A 17,431-nucleotide genomic window follows, 5' to 3' on the forward strand; every position below is an offset into this window, starting at 1 on the left:
TGTCACATTCATGTTGGGATGAGAGCTAATATTTTCTTGTGTTTTTAAATTCACGAATACACCTGACTCGCGAAATTCGCAAGAATAAAAACCTTGCAAAATATTTGGCGTACCGCCAGTAACCTTCGGAGAATATCAGAAGATGCTCTTTTGTGTTTAATTGGAGCCGCGATCCAGGAATACTCACTTTCCCTCTTCATCACTGATGCACTTTTTGATCTCCTTGTCCTGGGCTTCACGGTCAAGTTTGCCCAAGGGGTAGATCTTGGTCTCGTTGTACAGCAATCTTGGTTCCTGGAGAAAAAAAAAGAAAAAAGGATAAAATATCAAACATCTCTCTCTCTTCTCTCAACATAGTCTCATCTCTACTCCATACCTGCCAACATTTCAAGATGAAATATCTTACTCGTGGATTGCAAAAATCTTATTTTCTATGCAAACTGAAGTTAAAAATCTTACTTTCGGTCAAATCTTCAGAAAATACACATGAAAGGTATATCTAAATATTTTTAAAAAATCTGATTTCTCTGACAGAAAATCTGATTTTGCTATTTTTAACGTAAAAAATCTTACTGAATCTGATAAAATCTTACTAGTTGGCAAGTATGCTACTCGACTTACCTTTTCTCCGCGGGATTATTCATCCTTTCTCCATAACTTCCGTATTCCATAATCCACATTGTTCACTAACTTCTTTCTTCTCTTTGGTTTCATGAATTTTCACTTCTCTCTCCTATATCCATGATTTTCCAACATTCAACTCCTCTCTCTTCCTCTTCCCTTCCATTTCATCTTTCTCCTCCTAACGATGTCCCAACATCTCACTCGATTCTCACGATATTCTTCCTTATCACTCTCTCTGTTCCCTTCTCTGCCATCTACACTAGTTCAACATCAACTTCCAGCCCATTACTGTCCCCCACTTTTCACTTTTTGCCCTCCTTATAACTCCCATATGTCGCTTCTGCCTTCAATTCTCCTCTTTCTAAGCTCTTCTTCTGCCAAGCAACGATCCGGTTGAGGACTCCATACACATGGTGTCACCACAAACCTTTCTCCCTTATCAAACGTCAATGCAGGAATACTCAGACTGAAACACTGGATGATGGATATTATGCCACATCTGTAAATAATGAATGACATTGCTACTTTCATATTTTCACCGTACTTCATCTCTTGAATCATCATCCTTTTAAGTAAATTTAGAATTACTGCACATCTTTGAAATCAAAATATCACTGTTGCTATCGTCATCATAATCAAAAGTTAAATAATTGGGCCGTATCATATCAAAAGAAACGTATATTCAAATTGACTATACTTAATAGTTTTCTCACTAATGGAAAATCGTTACATAATCTCATTTACACAGGATGCAGCTGTGGGTAGACCACAATGTCCAAAATGTCAGAAATTTCATTAACCATGGTATAATCCCCCTCTGTAATACTGCCATGGAGTTCATCTACTGTTGTGCAATCAGCATTCAGCTGATGGGCAAATCAAGTAATTTAATTGGTTGACGAGGACAATTGATTTATTCCGCAGGAGTTGGGTGCAGGATAGGCTTTCTCCCAGTCATTGATAAAAGTTATATCACTATCCCAGATTTCAAAACACGAAGAGCTAAGACTCTAGCTCCTCGCTCACACCCGTCAGAGCTACCGACACTGTTAGAGCCTTTGTAAAGGCAAAAAAGAAGAAATTTGCACAAACAAAAATGATTCCCCCCTGTTCACACATACTGTAAACGCCCTTATTCATGACAAATAAATTTCCACGTTCACCGGCTCAAAAAATGAATTCAAAATCATTAAATTTCATACTGCACAACTGCCTAAACATCTGCTTTCTCCCAATTCTCAAGCAAAATAAAAAGCAAATGTGTTTTGACATTTCCATGCATGAAAATCTATATCCCTATACTACTTTTCTACGCACAGGTACACACATATGATAACAGAACACACACAAAGAATCCATTTTAATATAAGGCCTGCATACAGCCTGCACAGAATGCTACTAGCATACAAACACGGTAGTCGGCATTTATCAGCTGACAAAATGCACGGTTCAACATTTTCAAAATGAGCATAGAAAAATTGTGAAGACATTTTTGTGGGATTTTAGAAATCGTGCTAGCAAGAATTAGCACGAATTCCACAAAAATTTAAAAATTTCACTCTACCACAAATACATTATTATTGCGATTACAGTACCTGGGTCAGTTCAAACTCTCCACCTGTCCCAAACACCATGCCGTTCTGCACCTCCGCGTCAAAGTCGCCTAAGAGCATGAACCTCTGGATGGTGCCATGGACAAGAGGCTTGGTTTTTTGGGTGCGCACCTGGTTTGGGTAAGGACGTGTTCTATTAGTAGCAAAATACATGTAAATATGCCTGATTGAGGCCTGGTACACAGACTACAGGATAGGCAATGTGTTTGATGCACATGAACACAGCTTATTGGTCTACGTTATGTTGGAATGTCTCTGACAAGCACTCATACTGGTTTGTGTGTGTGTGTGTGTGTGTGTGCGTGTGCACGCGCGAGCACGTGCGTCTACAAGAACAAAAGTTCAGAGTAGAATTTTTCCTGGAAATAATGGAATGTTTCTTTTCCATGGGAATACTGGCAGATATGCACATGTCAAACACCTAAAAAGAATGCAGCTATCCGATTGGTCGATTGCCCATCACATGACATTCAGTTAAAAGTACCATAGCACCCTGGGGCTGTCAGCCATTGTGGAAAAGGGAATGCATATACTGCTTTACTGCTTTTGCACAGGCACATTCCCAATCCATCTCTCCTTTGTCGATGGACTAAAAGAATTTTGCTGGGAGACATTGAAGTATCTCAGAGAATTGCAGAAAGAGTGGTTCACAGGGACAGCATAGTATTGGTGGTGATGAGAATTTGGCTTTTAACTTTTTTCAAGATAACAAGAAACCACTCATGAAATAATACACAACATACCATTCTAAGAGGAATTCAAAGTTTATTAGATGAAAATTGGGTTTGGAATGACTGAAATATCAAAAAACAAAGTAAAACAAAGCAATCGTAATAAAATGTGGGTCCCATACTTTATTAGAATCGCTCTGTTTTGGATATCTCAGCCATTTCAAAACCAATGTTCATCAAATAAACGTTGAATTCCTCATGGAATTACATGCTCTTTCATATTTCATAAGAGGTTTCTCATTATCTCACCAAAAAATGTTAGAAACCTGAAATTAGGTATCAACCAATACTATACAATCCCTTTAACCCTAACTAGGGGGGGGGTCAAATTGACCCCCCCCCCCCTCGACGTTTCGCGCCACGATTCCGCAACGCGCAAAGATTTTGCCGCGTCGTTTCATGACTTTTTTCATTGAAGTCTCCCGCATATTTTGAGACCAAATTTGCGACGTCCGGGTACACCGTTCTGAAGTTATGCAATGTTTTGCATATGCATGTCAACCCGAAAACTGCTCAAATTCATGATTTCGTGTGCAAATCCAATGCAAACTGTGTTTTTCTGTTTAATTGATATAAATTAGATTATTTCAACTTTTAACCATTAAAATAAATCAATTCTAATGTAGATAAGCTTGAAAAAGTGCCTCCAACAAATTTTGGCAAAAAAAAAAATAGAAAACAAAAGATCAAAAAAACAACAAAATACATAAGAAATTAACAAAACAATAAAAAACAAAAGAAAATGATTTTGATTCCGCGATTTTTTTACAAGAAAATTGTTTGATGTGTCTTGAGGAACTCTGACACAAAAATTTAATAATCCTTCAGTCTTTTTGATGGAGTTATAGGTGAAAATATGATTTCATGCGTTAATTTGCATAATTAATTAATTAAAAAATATGAAATCAACATTTTTCTATTTTATGACCATGTAATCTTGTAGTTGACATCCGGCTCTATGTTCAGGCAAAATTTTGCGGCGATCGCGCGATCGGCAGCCGAGATCTGAAGGGGGGGTCAAATTGACCCCCCCCCCCCAGTAAAAACTTGGTCTCAAATAGCCCAGTTAGAATAGGGTTAAGATGAGATGTGGGGAGTGATGTCCTTACTCACCACCTGGCCGGTGCGGTAGGTCTTCCCCTCCCACTCGATGGTCTCAAAGACCGACCACGGACCCTGCTGCCGCCTGGGAAGGTCCTTCCTCGTGATGACCTCCACGAAGTCGCTGTAGCAGATCTGCTTGTCGTATCTCTTGTGGCAGTCGAGAAGCCATTCCGTGAACTGTCGCTCTATGTTCGTTCTTTGAGGCTGCACGGGGAAGGAGGGGAGGCGGGAGTCGGAGGTTCAGACATACTCAGGCAACTTTCAAACAGTATGCATTTGCATCACACGGCCAAAGGGAAATGAAAAGTTAAATTTGGTATGCGACTCATTTTATGTCTTTGACACTTTGAAGCAGACAAAGCATTTGTTGCAACCAATTACAAATTGCCATTCATTGATGTGAATAAGCAATGACTATTCAGTGTTTTTGAGCAATAGCCATGATGAGTTCAGCCATGATTTATCATGACTTCCTGTATTCAGTGTTTTAGTGTAATAGCCCAACACTGCACACTGGTGCCGGTCCGCTGGTTCCAGACCGGTAAAATTCATTGTCGGGCCAGTAACTTTTCAGGAATTGCCAAAGTTACTGGTCCGACATGACCAGTAAAAAATAGCATTGTCAGGGTCAGTTGATAGAAAAAGAGCGGCCCGACCAGGGAGAAATAGAATGCGATTGCATCGTTCCACAGTACTCAAGTTTTCGTTTTATACGTGGGAAGTTTTTACACTTGATAAAGAATGAACACGGCACTGGGATGGAGAATGCAATCGATGTCCAGCGACAACTGACCTGTCCAGCAACAATCTTCTGGAAGACCGCATTCTTGTCCTTCAGTTTCATCTCCAGGTCAATGAAGGTCAGCTTGTTCGTGCTGACCTCAAATTTGCTGTTGGCGAAGAGGACCCCCGAGATCCTGTTGAAGCATTCGGCCGGGACATTACTACGCTTCTTGGGGTTGCTGCTGCACCAGTCAAATCTTGATATATATTATAGAACAAGGAAAACAAGGCAGCAATGATCAGTCACAGAAAGTGTGTAGTTTGATATTCTACGCTGTCTAGCATTGAGCACTGTATACCATTCACATTTATGTCGAGGCTGATGAAAGCCTGATGCATACACAAAATTTTGACAAAGAAATGATTATTAAATTTGTTCATTTGCCAATTGCCAAACTCAACAACACTTTCTCAACAATTTAATTAAACTATTTAACAATTCCTTACAAAATGTATCTTTATCTTAAGCGCCTGTAGCAGAATTATCACAGTGTATCCATTTTTAGGACACAGCAGTGCCTGAAGCAAGCACTGAATTTGTGACAGATAAGATTTCATGATTACTGCCCATAAACATTGACATATTTATGCACATTACTGTATCGTCGGCTCAATGGAAAAAGGGGTTAGCGCACCTTCGGGCTCAAATTTTCCAAGAAAATAAAAATTTGTCATTCGAAAGCAGATGGCATGAGCTACATTTTCATATCAACAGATATGTCAAATTCGATCTAATTTTGTAAAAAATCCCAAAAGAAAAAGGCGACAACGTGCCGTATGCACGTCTTTGTGGTAGCAAAAAGGGGTTAACGTGAACGCGCTCTTTCGCTTCTCTTGCCTAAAGCATGGTACGAGAAGCATAAAGGGGTTATCGTTCATGCACAACCACATAACGCTTTCTCGTAATTTCGCTTGCAACGCGTCCTGACAAGTGAAAAGGCGTTATCGTCGTTCTAACTGTACTGACGCGCGCGCGCGCGCCGCCTGAGATGAGCTAGCGCATCGGCTGCATGCTCAATATGCCATGTACATGTATGCAAATGGGTACGGTTAGTACGCAGAGTCTACCGGTATTAAAATTGACTTCAATATGATATCATTAATTGCATTGGACTGCTGAATTGAAGGACGTCAACTATCTCATACTCCGTAGATCTACTCGTGATCGACGACGAACGTCAGAGTTCAGACGAATCGGAAAAATGGTAAGGATAAACCTTAGTAGATCTAGATCGATCTAAGGGCCAAATCGTGAAATCAGCCACCACTCACCTCGCTCGTGCGCTCGCTCCGTATACAAAGTCGATGGGAGAGGATAACGGGCAACAGCACTGACGAAATAGACGGCAGTGAATGGACTGGGGACTTATTTCACGATAATGCCGATCTAATTAAGTTAGACGACTTTATGTTAACACTATTTTAATTGCTGTTGGATCTAGATGTGTGTTTTTTTTTGTAGAATTAGCAGCATGATTCTCATAGGATTACTTACAATTTAGATTTGCTGGACCTCGATCTAGATCTAAGTTAGATCTAGTAAGTAGTTAGATAGACCTAGACTATAATCTAGTCTGAGACTAAAGTTAGATCTGGTCTATAATTTTAATATTATAGAATATAGATATGTATAGATATGTATAGACCCTAGATCTAGATGTATCTACATCTAGTACTAGTTTGGGCGCTAATTTAGTTTCGTATCCATGCTCATAAAATATGTTCTCCCGAGTAGAATTTCACGAAATTTCTAACGTTTAGACCTAACATTTAGAGGCTCGACTCTAGACCTAACACTAGTGGTTAGATCTAGATCTAAATAAGTTACACTCGCAGGAAATGTTCTCAAACATCTTTAAGTCAGTCTTCCAAATTTGAGCGAGATCGGATCACGGGTAGGGTCGATATCGGCTTCGAAGTCCTACATTGTCACGTCACTCGCACAGCCCCATTCATTATTTTGTGTAAAATCTAGATCTAGGTAATATTTCTAGATTTCTAACGTTAGAGAGGCAAAATCGTGTTTTCGGCCCCATTACTTGAATCGATCATCGCGATATAAGAGACAGATTCACGGCCTAGGGTTAGGAAGATCGCGATAAGGAGGCAGACTCACGGCCTAGGTAGGGTTGGGGAAATCCTGATATACATGTAGGAGACTGATTCAAGGCCGAGGGTTAAGGAAATCGCGACATATAGGACCCTAGATAGGTTAGGTTTAGGGTTATATAAAAGATGCACGGTGGATATCAGCCCCACCAATGTGGTAACAGCGCGCAAACGCCGTTTGGTGGGGTCGTAAACACGAGTAGATCTATAATACTGTGCTCACCAGTCCCACTGCCGTATAAATCCTGTAGCTGTAGTCTGTACAATTCACATCTGTTGGTTCTGAGCGCGAGTAATTTGATATAGGCCTAGAGAGTTATGATCGATCAGCATGTAAGGTCCCATATCATATGTATTGTAGTGATGGGGCCTATTTCACGAGTAGATTGATCTATGCCTCTACTAGAGACTAGACAAGTAGACTCGTCTATCGCTAGCTATCTCGCGATACACAAAATACCGACTGTGGCTAAGTCAGTGGCTGTGCGAGCGATGACTCGTCGCAAGAATAGCCACTACCTCAATAATATGCTAAGTCTTTAGATCTACTGTAGTTTGAGTTTGTATAGATCTCTATCTAGACGTGGAACACCATTCTATTTTTCTAAAAAACCGTCATTTGCATTGCATAAACCCATCCATTTGTCCATTTGCATTTAGGGCCTAACAAAACAAAAAATGACACTGGAGTGGACCGTAAGTACGAAACAGTACAAAAATATACAATTATTTGGACAGCCATTATGACTGAATTTCATACCGTTTTCAGTATTCACGTTGCGTACATGACATGTCCAGCTGCCCTGAAAACTACCCTCTTTACTTGACCTTTTGGACAACCCTTATACCATTTTCAGATTTACAGTGGGCTCGTGAATTCCATATAAAATATCAAATATATGTAAATCTTCTGTATCTGTATCCTCTTAAATCATTTTAGGACACCATTTAACTGTTACTGGAAGCCTCACAGTACAATCATATAGACGTCAGCATGGAAGGGCCTCTGGAGAACAAGTCTGATGGTAAGGGTGAAAATGCCATTTAAAATTGATCCATCGTTTGTTGCCGGATATATTCAATTTCAAATGTTAGGGGAGGGGAATGTTATATGACATTTCCATGTCATGATATATAAGAATGCTATTCGCTCCGTCTTTTAATTTGTAATAATTTTGTAATATTTATAACATTTGTGATGTACTTTAGTATGCAGCTAAGTGGCTAAATGTAATTCAAAGTTAAACGGAATATCTACGTGTTTATTCCTTGGCATGAATGCAGATTAATATCTATTAATTTTAGAGCAAATAACTGAAATGAAGTTTGGCAGAAACTATTAACCCAATTACCGCACTCTAAAAGTACTCAAATACTTGTATGTTTCACTCATCCAGTTCACCCTGGACCTGAAACTGACTTGTTGATGTATGTTGAATGGAAAAGTAATAAATCCCGCTATTTTTACTCGCACATTCTCAAGTCTTCCTGAGCATAATTATAATAAAGGACTAGAGCTTGGTGAAACCTACCAAACTGCTTGTATTATAACTTGCTGAGAGAAAACATTCTAAATATTGTCAGTGTTTTTAGTGATTTATTGCATATTCTTTCAGAAATGAACCACACAGCCCAGCCCAGCCAACTTTTCGAAGGCCCACTTAAGGAACCTTGTACTACCGATGCCAAGAATGAATCAGTGCTTCATCGTGGTGACAAAGACGACAGCAGTGACGACGACGATGACTTGCCCCTAGCAGTATTGATTAAGCCAGGTATGTACAGAAAAAACCCCAGCTACGGTAAAGTGGTAGAGAGTAACGTGTTTGTAAATTCCCTCTTAAAAAAAAAAAAAAAAAAAAATCATTGACAGATATGCAATTCCATTTTTAAATTACCTAGCTTAATTCTTCAAGGTATGCTGATTACAACGAATTGCAGGATTGGAGTCGATCTGGTCAATTAAAATTTAATGTATAAATAAACATAGCCAACTTCCGTAATGCTGATGAGTTGCCCTTTGGTAGAATTTACTAAACAGGGTGTGTAATATACATAAATTAGCACTTATGTAGAGATAAGTGAGCGTGAAATTGAAAGTTCATTTAATCTACATTATCAGGGACAAGTTCATTATACCATTATTACTGCATATTCTAAAGTCTTCCTGAGCATGATTAAAATAAAGGACTAGAGCTTGGTCAAACCTGTCGAACTGCTTGTATTATAATTTGCTGAAACAAAACATTCTAAAAATTGCCAGTGTGTTTTTAGTGATTTGTTGCATACTCTTTCAGGAAAGAACCACATAACCCAGCCCAGACAACATGGTAGTGACAAAGACGTCAGTGGTGACAGTGGTGTTCACCCTGGACCTGAAACTGACCTCTTGATGTATGTGGAATGGAAAAGAGATAAATCCCGCAATGTCGTCAAACTGAGTGAGGTGAAATGTATCGGACTTCCTCTACCAGGGAATACAATAGAAATGAAATGTGGTAAAAGGAGGAAGGACATCTGGAAGGCGACAATTATAGACACTGAGGAAATTTATGATGATGACTGCAGTGATGATGAAGCCCCAAGTACCAGCTCCTACATCGAAAAAGAAGAGGAGTCTCCTCGTGCTAATTCAACCCAACAAGGTTTGTAATGATTTGTGCGAGATTGTATTGGGGCATCCCATATCAACCAATGTATTTCTTTAAAATGATAGGATAACGAAAACAAAGGATTCAATATTAATGGAACTAATCTCAGTCACCTTCGGTGTGTTGATGTGATTGTCATAATTTGAAATACAACTAGCTGAGACTGAGATGTTGTCACAGCTTGATAAGGAGAGTAAAGTGAGTATTACAATTAATATGTTCAAAACAAAAGTCATCAGCCAGTGTTAAGTAAAGATAAGATTTGAAATGGTAGAACAAGAAATTTAATAAGAATCCAAAAAAGTTGATTGTTAAAACCAGAATTGTATAGTTCGAACAATAACATGTGTAAGGACCGAGTGCAATAATTTCCTGAACAATTAGAACACGTATGGTCTGTGTACCTTGGTTAACGTTGTGCTACTCTGCCAATATTTATTTACACACTTCTCTTCTGATATACTCTTTCAGAAATGAACCACACAGCCCAGCCCAGACAACTTTTCGAAGGCCCACTTAAGGAACTTTCTACTACCGATGCCAAGAATGAATCAGTGCTTCATCGTGGTGACAAAGACGACAGCAGTGACGACAACGATGACTTGCCCCTAGCAGTATTGATTAAGCCAGGTATATACAGAAAAAAACCCAGCTACGGTAAAGTGGTAGAGAGTAACGTGCTTGTAATTTCCCTCTTTAAAAAAAAAAAAAAAAAAAAAATCTTTGACAGATATTCAATTCCATTTTTACAACTCTACATTATCAGGGACAAGTTCATTATACTATTTTGACTGCATATTCTGAAGTTCTTCCAGAGCATAATTATGATAAAGGACTAGAGCTTGGTCAAACCTATTGAACTGCTTGTATTATGATTTGCTGGAAGAAAACATTGTTTTCGAGTGATTTGTTGCATACTCTTTCAGGAAAGAACCACATAACCCAGCCCAGACAACATGGTAGTGACAAAGACGACAGTGGTGACGACGACGACGACTTGCCCCTAGCAGAATTGATTAAGCCAGGTATGGAAAGGAAAATTTAAAATAAAAATTAAAACACATTGCACTATACCAATTTGTAATTGCCTAGCTTAATTCTTCCATGGATGTTGATCACAACAAAGTGCAGGTCTGGATTTGAGTCATTCTGGTCAATGAAATATGATAAAAATGAACATAACCAACTACCGTAATGCTGACGAGCTGCCCTTGGCAGAATTGACTGAACAAAGTGTGTTTATATAAATATAAATTAGCACACACATAAATTTAAATGAGCGTGAGAATTTATCTGCATTATTTAAAATACTTTTAGGGACAGGTTCATTATAGTATTCTACTGCGTATTCTAAAGTCTTCCTGTGACATAATTATAATAGATAACAAATGACTAGCACTTGGTCAAACCTATCCAATTGCTTGTATTATAATATACTTAAGAGGAAACATGAACTAAATGCTAGAGTTTTCTGTAACATTTTTTTTTAAAGGAATGGATGACATTAACCAGGCCACTGAGCCCATGCAACTTTCTGAAGACTCAATTGAGAAATCAGTGGGAACAGCCAATGACAAGGATGGTGGAGATGAGTCACCTCTACCAGAATTGACCCCAAAAGGTACTTAATTAAGATTAAGAAATGTTAACCAACATATAACTTGCGAATAGCCTGAATGAGAGATTAAGAGTGGATATACGATGTTAAGAAATTATTATTGACAGAAGCACAACCGTTTCACAAGCATATGCCAGAGTTCCGGGAATTAGATAAATGTAAATGGCTTGAATTCAACTTGTCAGGCTGCTTGAATAGAAATTATATATCTATTTCATTTACAAATGTGACCGTGCACCTCAAAACGAACATAAAGTCGCACACACTGATTTTGCGTGAGGACTGAAAATAAGTGAAATGGGTCAACTTAGCCAAACTTGACTTTTTCATATTTTCTGAAAGAGCGGGTCTTCTTTTACATTATGCTAAAATTTCGTATCATAAAACGGGTAGGAAAGTGTGTCTTTTTAGCTGTTTATCTCGAACATTTTTGGTAGAATAGCGTGATTAGGTGTGTCTTTATAATCCCTTTTTCATTTCTGAAAAACCTTGTCCACACTCTTCACTTTCAACTCTAATAACATTTGAAAGAATAGTGCTACTGCATTGAAAGTTGGCATTAATTAAGGACAGAATGTGTTAATGAGGCATGCTTAATTTCAGTTTAATCTGATAATCCCTTCATTGTTGTTACTCTGGTGGTTTACTTCCTGTTTTTTGTCCCATTCATCGCACAGCCAGCACGGTTTGGTAAAGATTAAGCGCTTGAATAGACACTGCACTTCAGAGCCTCTTTTCTCAGTTCACACTTTTCCTGAGTTTGTGCTTTCTTTCCAATATTTAGATAGGTTAGGAGAGTCCATCTGATTTGAGTTATACATCATTTTAAAGCTTAAAGTCTGCTCTTTCAGAATATGGTCTTAACTAAAAATTCATGTCTGGCGACTTTTTGTTTGTCTTGAGGTGCAGAGTCACAAATAGGCCTGTATGACAGTATATGTCTTGACAAGAAAATATAATTGACACAAGTTCGGGTAATTCATCTACAATTTTGTTAGATTCCATTTATGAGGATCCATTCGATGTCAAATCTGCAAACCCTAGTGATATAAATGTGATTATTGTATGGAGTCTGGAAACTGAATTAAGGAGCAAGATAGCCAAGCAGACACGATAAAGAATTCATGTATACGTTCTTACAGTTGGAATAAATATCACATGGTTATGATATCACCAACAAAATATTGTTCACATTTTGAAAGACAATGAAGGGAAATAAGTGGCACATGTAATTTTTCGATGGCTACCCCTTTTGTCTGGGGAAAGGGGCTTTCATAATTGGTTGTGCGATCGCTATTGCCATTATTTCTTGATAGTATACTTTGTACAGGATCGCAAGCAATCGCAAGCGATCACATGACCGATTGTGAAAGCCCCTTAATTGGCAGCAGTGCGTATGATAACAAATTGCTAGCACTTCGTGAAACCTATCCAATTGCTTTTATCATAATTTGTTGAAAAGGAAACATGAACTAAATGCTAGAGTTTTCTGTAACATTTTTTTAAAGGAATGGACCACATTTACCAGGCCACTGAGCCCATGCAATTTTCTGGAGACTCTATTGAGGAAGCGGTGGGAACAGATACTAATGACGAGGATGGTGGAGATGAGTCATCTCTACCAGAATTGATCAGCGGACATACTCAAATGGAATGTGACGCGATGCATTCCTGCATCGAAAGGAACAAAAGGGGAGTGACAATCCATCACCCCGACCAGTGGATACCAGTTATTCAAACAGCAAGGAACAGGAATCGGTATGAAGTTACCCACATGACGAAAGAGGACTTCCTTGATCTGCGTCAGTTGACAACACCCTGTGTGAAGTACATGAAGAAAGACAGGGCTGGCAATCCCGTCAACTGGTTGAAAATTCGTCAGATCCGCGTACAGAGGACAGACCCCTCTGTCATCAAAATAAAGTATGATTTCAACGAAGACTTCGTAGAAGTTCGCGTCTCGGGCTCAAGTCGAAGAAATGACATGCGTCTGCCTCTGTTGTACAAGCAACATCTCGCCCTCTCAAGGGAAAAGAAGCGAGATTTTCTTAGTTTGTGCAAGGACAACATTATCCCATCGATGTATCACAGCTACTATGAAAACCTCACGACAGAGGTACAACAGTCTCAGAGTGATGAATCCGAGGAGGAGGAAAATGATGGACACATGCATCAAACATCCGAACAGTGAATCATATTGTAGGCCTACTGTTGTGGCTTGAACACAGACGACAGTACAAATACATATAGTACTTTTGTGCATCGTTTAAATTCTACACATCTTGCGACTTCGACATTTCACAGACATGATCCAAATACTAATATCATTAGTTGTATACGGTGTTTGGTGTATTTAGGGAAGTCTGCAAAAGGACTTTCTAACTTTAAGGCGGAGATACACATACAGTATATAACATGAGCCAACCTGATGTAAAATTACTGCATTAGAGCCTATTAGCATATGGAATGGAACTTTGGATTTCATACTGCCTTACTTTGGTAAAAGGAATCAAGAGACATACCATCCAAATTTGAGTAATTGACGTTTTTATATTACACCTAATGTGCTCTTCTTCAAAGTCAAATTTAATGCACAAACACTTACCTTGCTCAGAGAAATAATAGGTTATACATTGTGATATTCCATTGATGTCCTTGCAAATTTGAGACACATTTTGGTCATTACAAGGAGTATCACTTTTGTCGCTTACTTCGTTTTGCCCAACTAGGGCACCACATTGAAGGGAGAATGCAATGACTTGGACTTGGACATTACTTAGATTGAACACGTAGGCCTGTACTTAGAAAATACAGTAAGTATGTACACATTTTTGGATGAATTAAAATGTATTCTAGGAACTCTGTTTTTCCATTGGTAATTCGAAATATTCAAAATTAAGTGCAAATAAGGACACTAACAATAATTACAGAAATACCTGGTATAATGTGTGCTTGTGTGACAATTGTATCATAATAAATTACAAAACGAATTGAATCGAATCTGCAAATCCTCAAACCTTGGGAAATTTGAATACATGTCTTCTTGTATTTCAAAATATTCCGATGAACTTGATGAGATTTGGGGTTTTTCGCCCAAAGTGAAGAAAATTTATGCTTAATTTACACCATTATCTTTATTTTTTGAAATGTAAGTATTGGAAGAATGTGACATGCCCTGCAAAATTACAAATGTGTTGTTTGAAAATTGATTTCTAAGTTGCAATTTGAAATGCCACGATTTCACTTTCTTAGACTACTTTCACAACATAACTAATAATTGTGATTAGCATTTCGATATTCTGCGATGCAATGACAGCAAGGAGAGCATGAATTCATATTAATGTAAATAAAGGCAAGAACAGTAAAAAAATGTCAACAAGTTTTGAAAAAGTATCATAGTTAGAGACGCGAGTATATACCTGGCAGAATGTCATCACAAGTCCTGCATAAATGCAACACTGTGTATTATTCGAAATGTATTAATCTAATTGTCGATTTCACTTTCGTAACTATATCTGCACATCATGAAAAAAAAAATGAATAATATTTTGATATTTAGCATTGTTTCATATTTTATGCCTCCGCCAACGAAGTGGCCGCAGGCGTTATGTTTTCGGGTCGTCCATCCGTACGTATGTCGGTCCCATTTTGCTTTTTTCAATATCTCAAGAACCGTGATGGTTTGACATCAAACTTAGTATGAGGGTATATCGGGGGGGGGGGGGGGGGGGGGGGGGGGGGGATAATACTTTGGTTCGATTTTGGGGTCATTGGGTTAAAGGTCAAAGGTCACAGAGGTCATTTTGTGGAAAAATGAGGTAACTTTGAGAAAATAAATAAAATGAATTTAATTGTATTAACTGCCTTAAAGATGGTTCGTTCCTTGAATAGCTATGCAACATCGTAAGTTGATTAAAATGTAATTTTAGACAATCTGAAGCTTTCACGTTTGGAATCTTGATGTATACACGCAAAACATTATGCCGTTAAATTTCAAACGACCTTTTTTCATACCTCGAAACAAATATTAGTCTGTATTACAGTCCCTATTTGTAATTATGTAATGATGTGTGAAGTCCTTATTTTTACCATATTATTACAATATTTTCCAAAATATCTTCTACAATAATGAATGTTCAACATTTGTTTTTTTTTTCAAATTATACACAGAAACCTATTATTTCAACAAATAAACATGTCAATTGTCTGAGCAAGAACTATCAATCATGTATTGTTTATGTGTATTATTTGAATTTCGCGTGACTTATCGAATTCAAATTTTGAATATATAGCTTAAAAGTGTCATGTCAGGTAGACCAATGCCGCAATTTTAACGTTAATTGGCTGTATATATATATATATATATATATATATATATATATAATAAACTCATTTGAACATACATGGTGTTTGCTTTGATTTCATTGTTGGTATTTCATTGGTCAGCTACATTAGACCATTAAAGCACAAAGATAGCTTTGATAAATCTGAAAACCTTTGAAAAATACTTCTAAAAAAAATTGTAGTATTAATTTTGATCATGATCATTGTGCCAAGTCATTGAGCAGTAGTAATTGCTCTAAATTTCATTAATTTCTAAATAATTTATGTGAGTTATTTAAGAATGGTCTCGAGGGCATTCGAATGAATACATGCACATTATCAGCTATAGTTTACAAGGTGTAACTATGAATAAGTCGTTAATCTAATATTTGTTCAAAGCGTGAAAATTATTTAGAAACACTTGCGAGAATGTCTTAAGATATAAAGAGCAAGTTCTATTTTATTTTCTGTTTTTAATTCCCAAAACTATCTCTGTGCTTAGTACCAGACCACATTTAAAATTTTCTCGTACAATATACATGTATTATCTATGCAGTAACTCTTGATTATTTTTTTTCTTTAAAAATTATGAATTATGTACCAAATGAAATAACCAATGCTGTAAAATATTATCCCCTTTTGTCACGGGCAAAATATGTTGAAATAGCTTGCTGGAATTATTTAAAGGCAAAATAAGCCGCAAATCCTTAAATTGGCAACATAATTCTATACACTGTTGTAGGTGCAAATTGGCAACTTTTTCGATTGGAAAGGATTGCCACATGTTTTTATGCCATATTGTATACACAAAGCATACATTTTCATAGAATTGACTTAGAAATGAAGAAATTTATGTTGCTAATTTTAATACTAAAAAGCGATTGATGTCCTCTTAGGAATGTGGTCTGGTATGCATGGGGTTAATGCATTTCTCACAAATACAATATATTGAATCCTATAATTTAGAATTTTCCAGTAATAAAATGGGGATAAGGCCCCACTACAGTATATAAAAGACACGACTGATAAAGCCTAGCAGTTACGTTAAAATCACTATTGGGTACAGACAAACTTAATGCACACATGTTATGGAGTGACAGTACCCTTTCAACACCGTCAGTTCGTGCGATGTTAAATGGCAAGAAGGGGTTATCGACGCACGCTTTAGCGTTAACCCCTTTTTGCCATTCAAAAGCACGCGAAGATATGGCTGTATTAAGGTTACTAATGGAAAAATTGTAATTACTCAAAGATTTAATGAGGATTATCGCTGAAAGTACGCTTGTAAAGTAATTAATCGTTAATCTACACTATATATAAGAAATGAAGGAATCAACCTTGATTTAACACAATTTTGAAGCCAAAAAACCTTTAAAGTTGATTATCTCGAAAACTTTTTTCGCGCAGCCCCGCGTAGCTCGGATGCGTTAACCCCTTTTTCCATTGAGGCGACGGTATCATCCTTTGGCTTAGTTGATAAGAGCACATAAATCAACAAAAGCATCTCTGATCAGTAGAATATAAGAACAAATTTATGCATATGAAAGCTCTGATAATTGCTGATTTTCTGTCTTTGCTTACGAATGTCCTACACCTTTTAAAAATTTTTGCAACTCCCAAGCACATAACAAAGGTAACTCACATGGCACGCTTCAAACACTGGGACTGAACCCCTCAAACAAGTCACTGCGATGACATAACATGGTACCCTGAAGCAAAAGGTGTGGCACCATCCACTTTTTTTCATATTTAATTTTCCCCTTAGCTTATTCCGGTCTGATTCAGTTTGATTTTCACACGCAAATACCAGGAAGTCTTTACCCCAGGGTATCACATCACAAAGGCAAATCTACGTCTACTGAAGACACTTTAGTC

At 37.7% G+C, this 17,431-nt stretch overlaps 2 protein-coding genes across 2 annotated transcripts in view; one reads left to right on the forward strand and one right to left on the reverse strand.

Annotated features, from left to right (window-relative positions):
- LOC140239446 (structural maintenance of chromosomes flexible hinge domain-containing protein 1-like) overlaps positions 1-17,431 on the reverse strand; it is a 91,132-nt gene that overhangs the window by 58,736 nt on the left and 14,965 nt on the right. The window contains exons 11-14 of the mRNA XM_072319282.1: positions 4,866-5,052; positions 4,082-4,276; positions 2,220-2,348; positions 188-294 (exon numbers count right to left, since the gene is read on the reverse strand). Of these exons, the coding sequence (XP_072175383.1) occupies positions 188-294; positions 2,220-2,348; positions 4,082-4,276; positions 4,866-5,052 (618 nt within the window). The remainder of the gene's footprint in view (positions 1-187; positions 295-2,219; positions 2,349-4,081; positions 4,277-4,865; positions 5,053-17,431) is intronic.
- On the forward strand, positions 7,959-13,424 carry LOC140240157 (uncharacterized). Its single transcript, XM_072319962.1, has 7 exons — positions 7,959-7,989; positions 8,581-8,739; positions 9,262-9,609; positions 10,087-10,245; positions 10,542-10,640; positions 11,108-11,236; positions 12,742-13,424. The coding sequence occupies exons 1-7, from the start codon at positions 7,959-7,961 to the stop codon at positions 13,422-13,424; spliced, it is 1,608 nt and encodes a 535-aa protein (XP_072176063.1).

This window comes from Diadema setosum, chromosome 16 (genome assembly GCF_964275005.1).
Source record: "Diadema setosum chromosome 16, eeDiaSeto1, whole genome shotgun sequence".
NCBI classification, from domain to species: domain Eukaryota; kingdom Metazoa; phylum Echinodermata; class Echinoidea; order Diadematoida; family Diadematidae; genus Diadema; species Diadema setosum.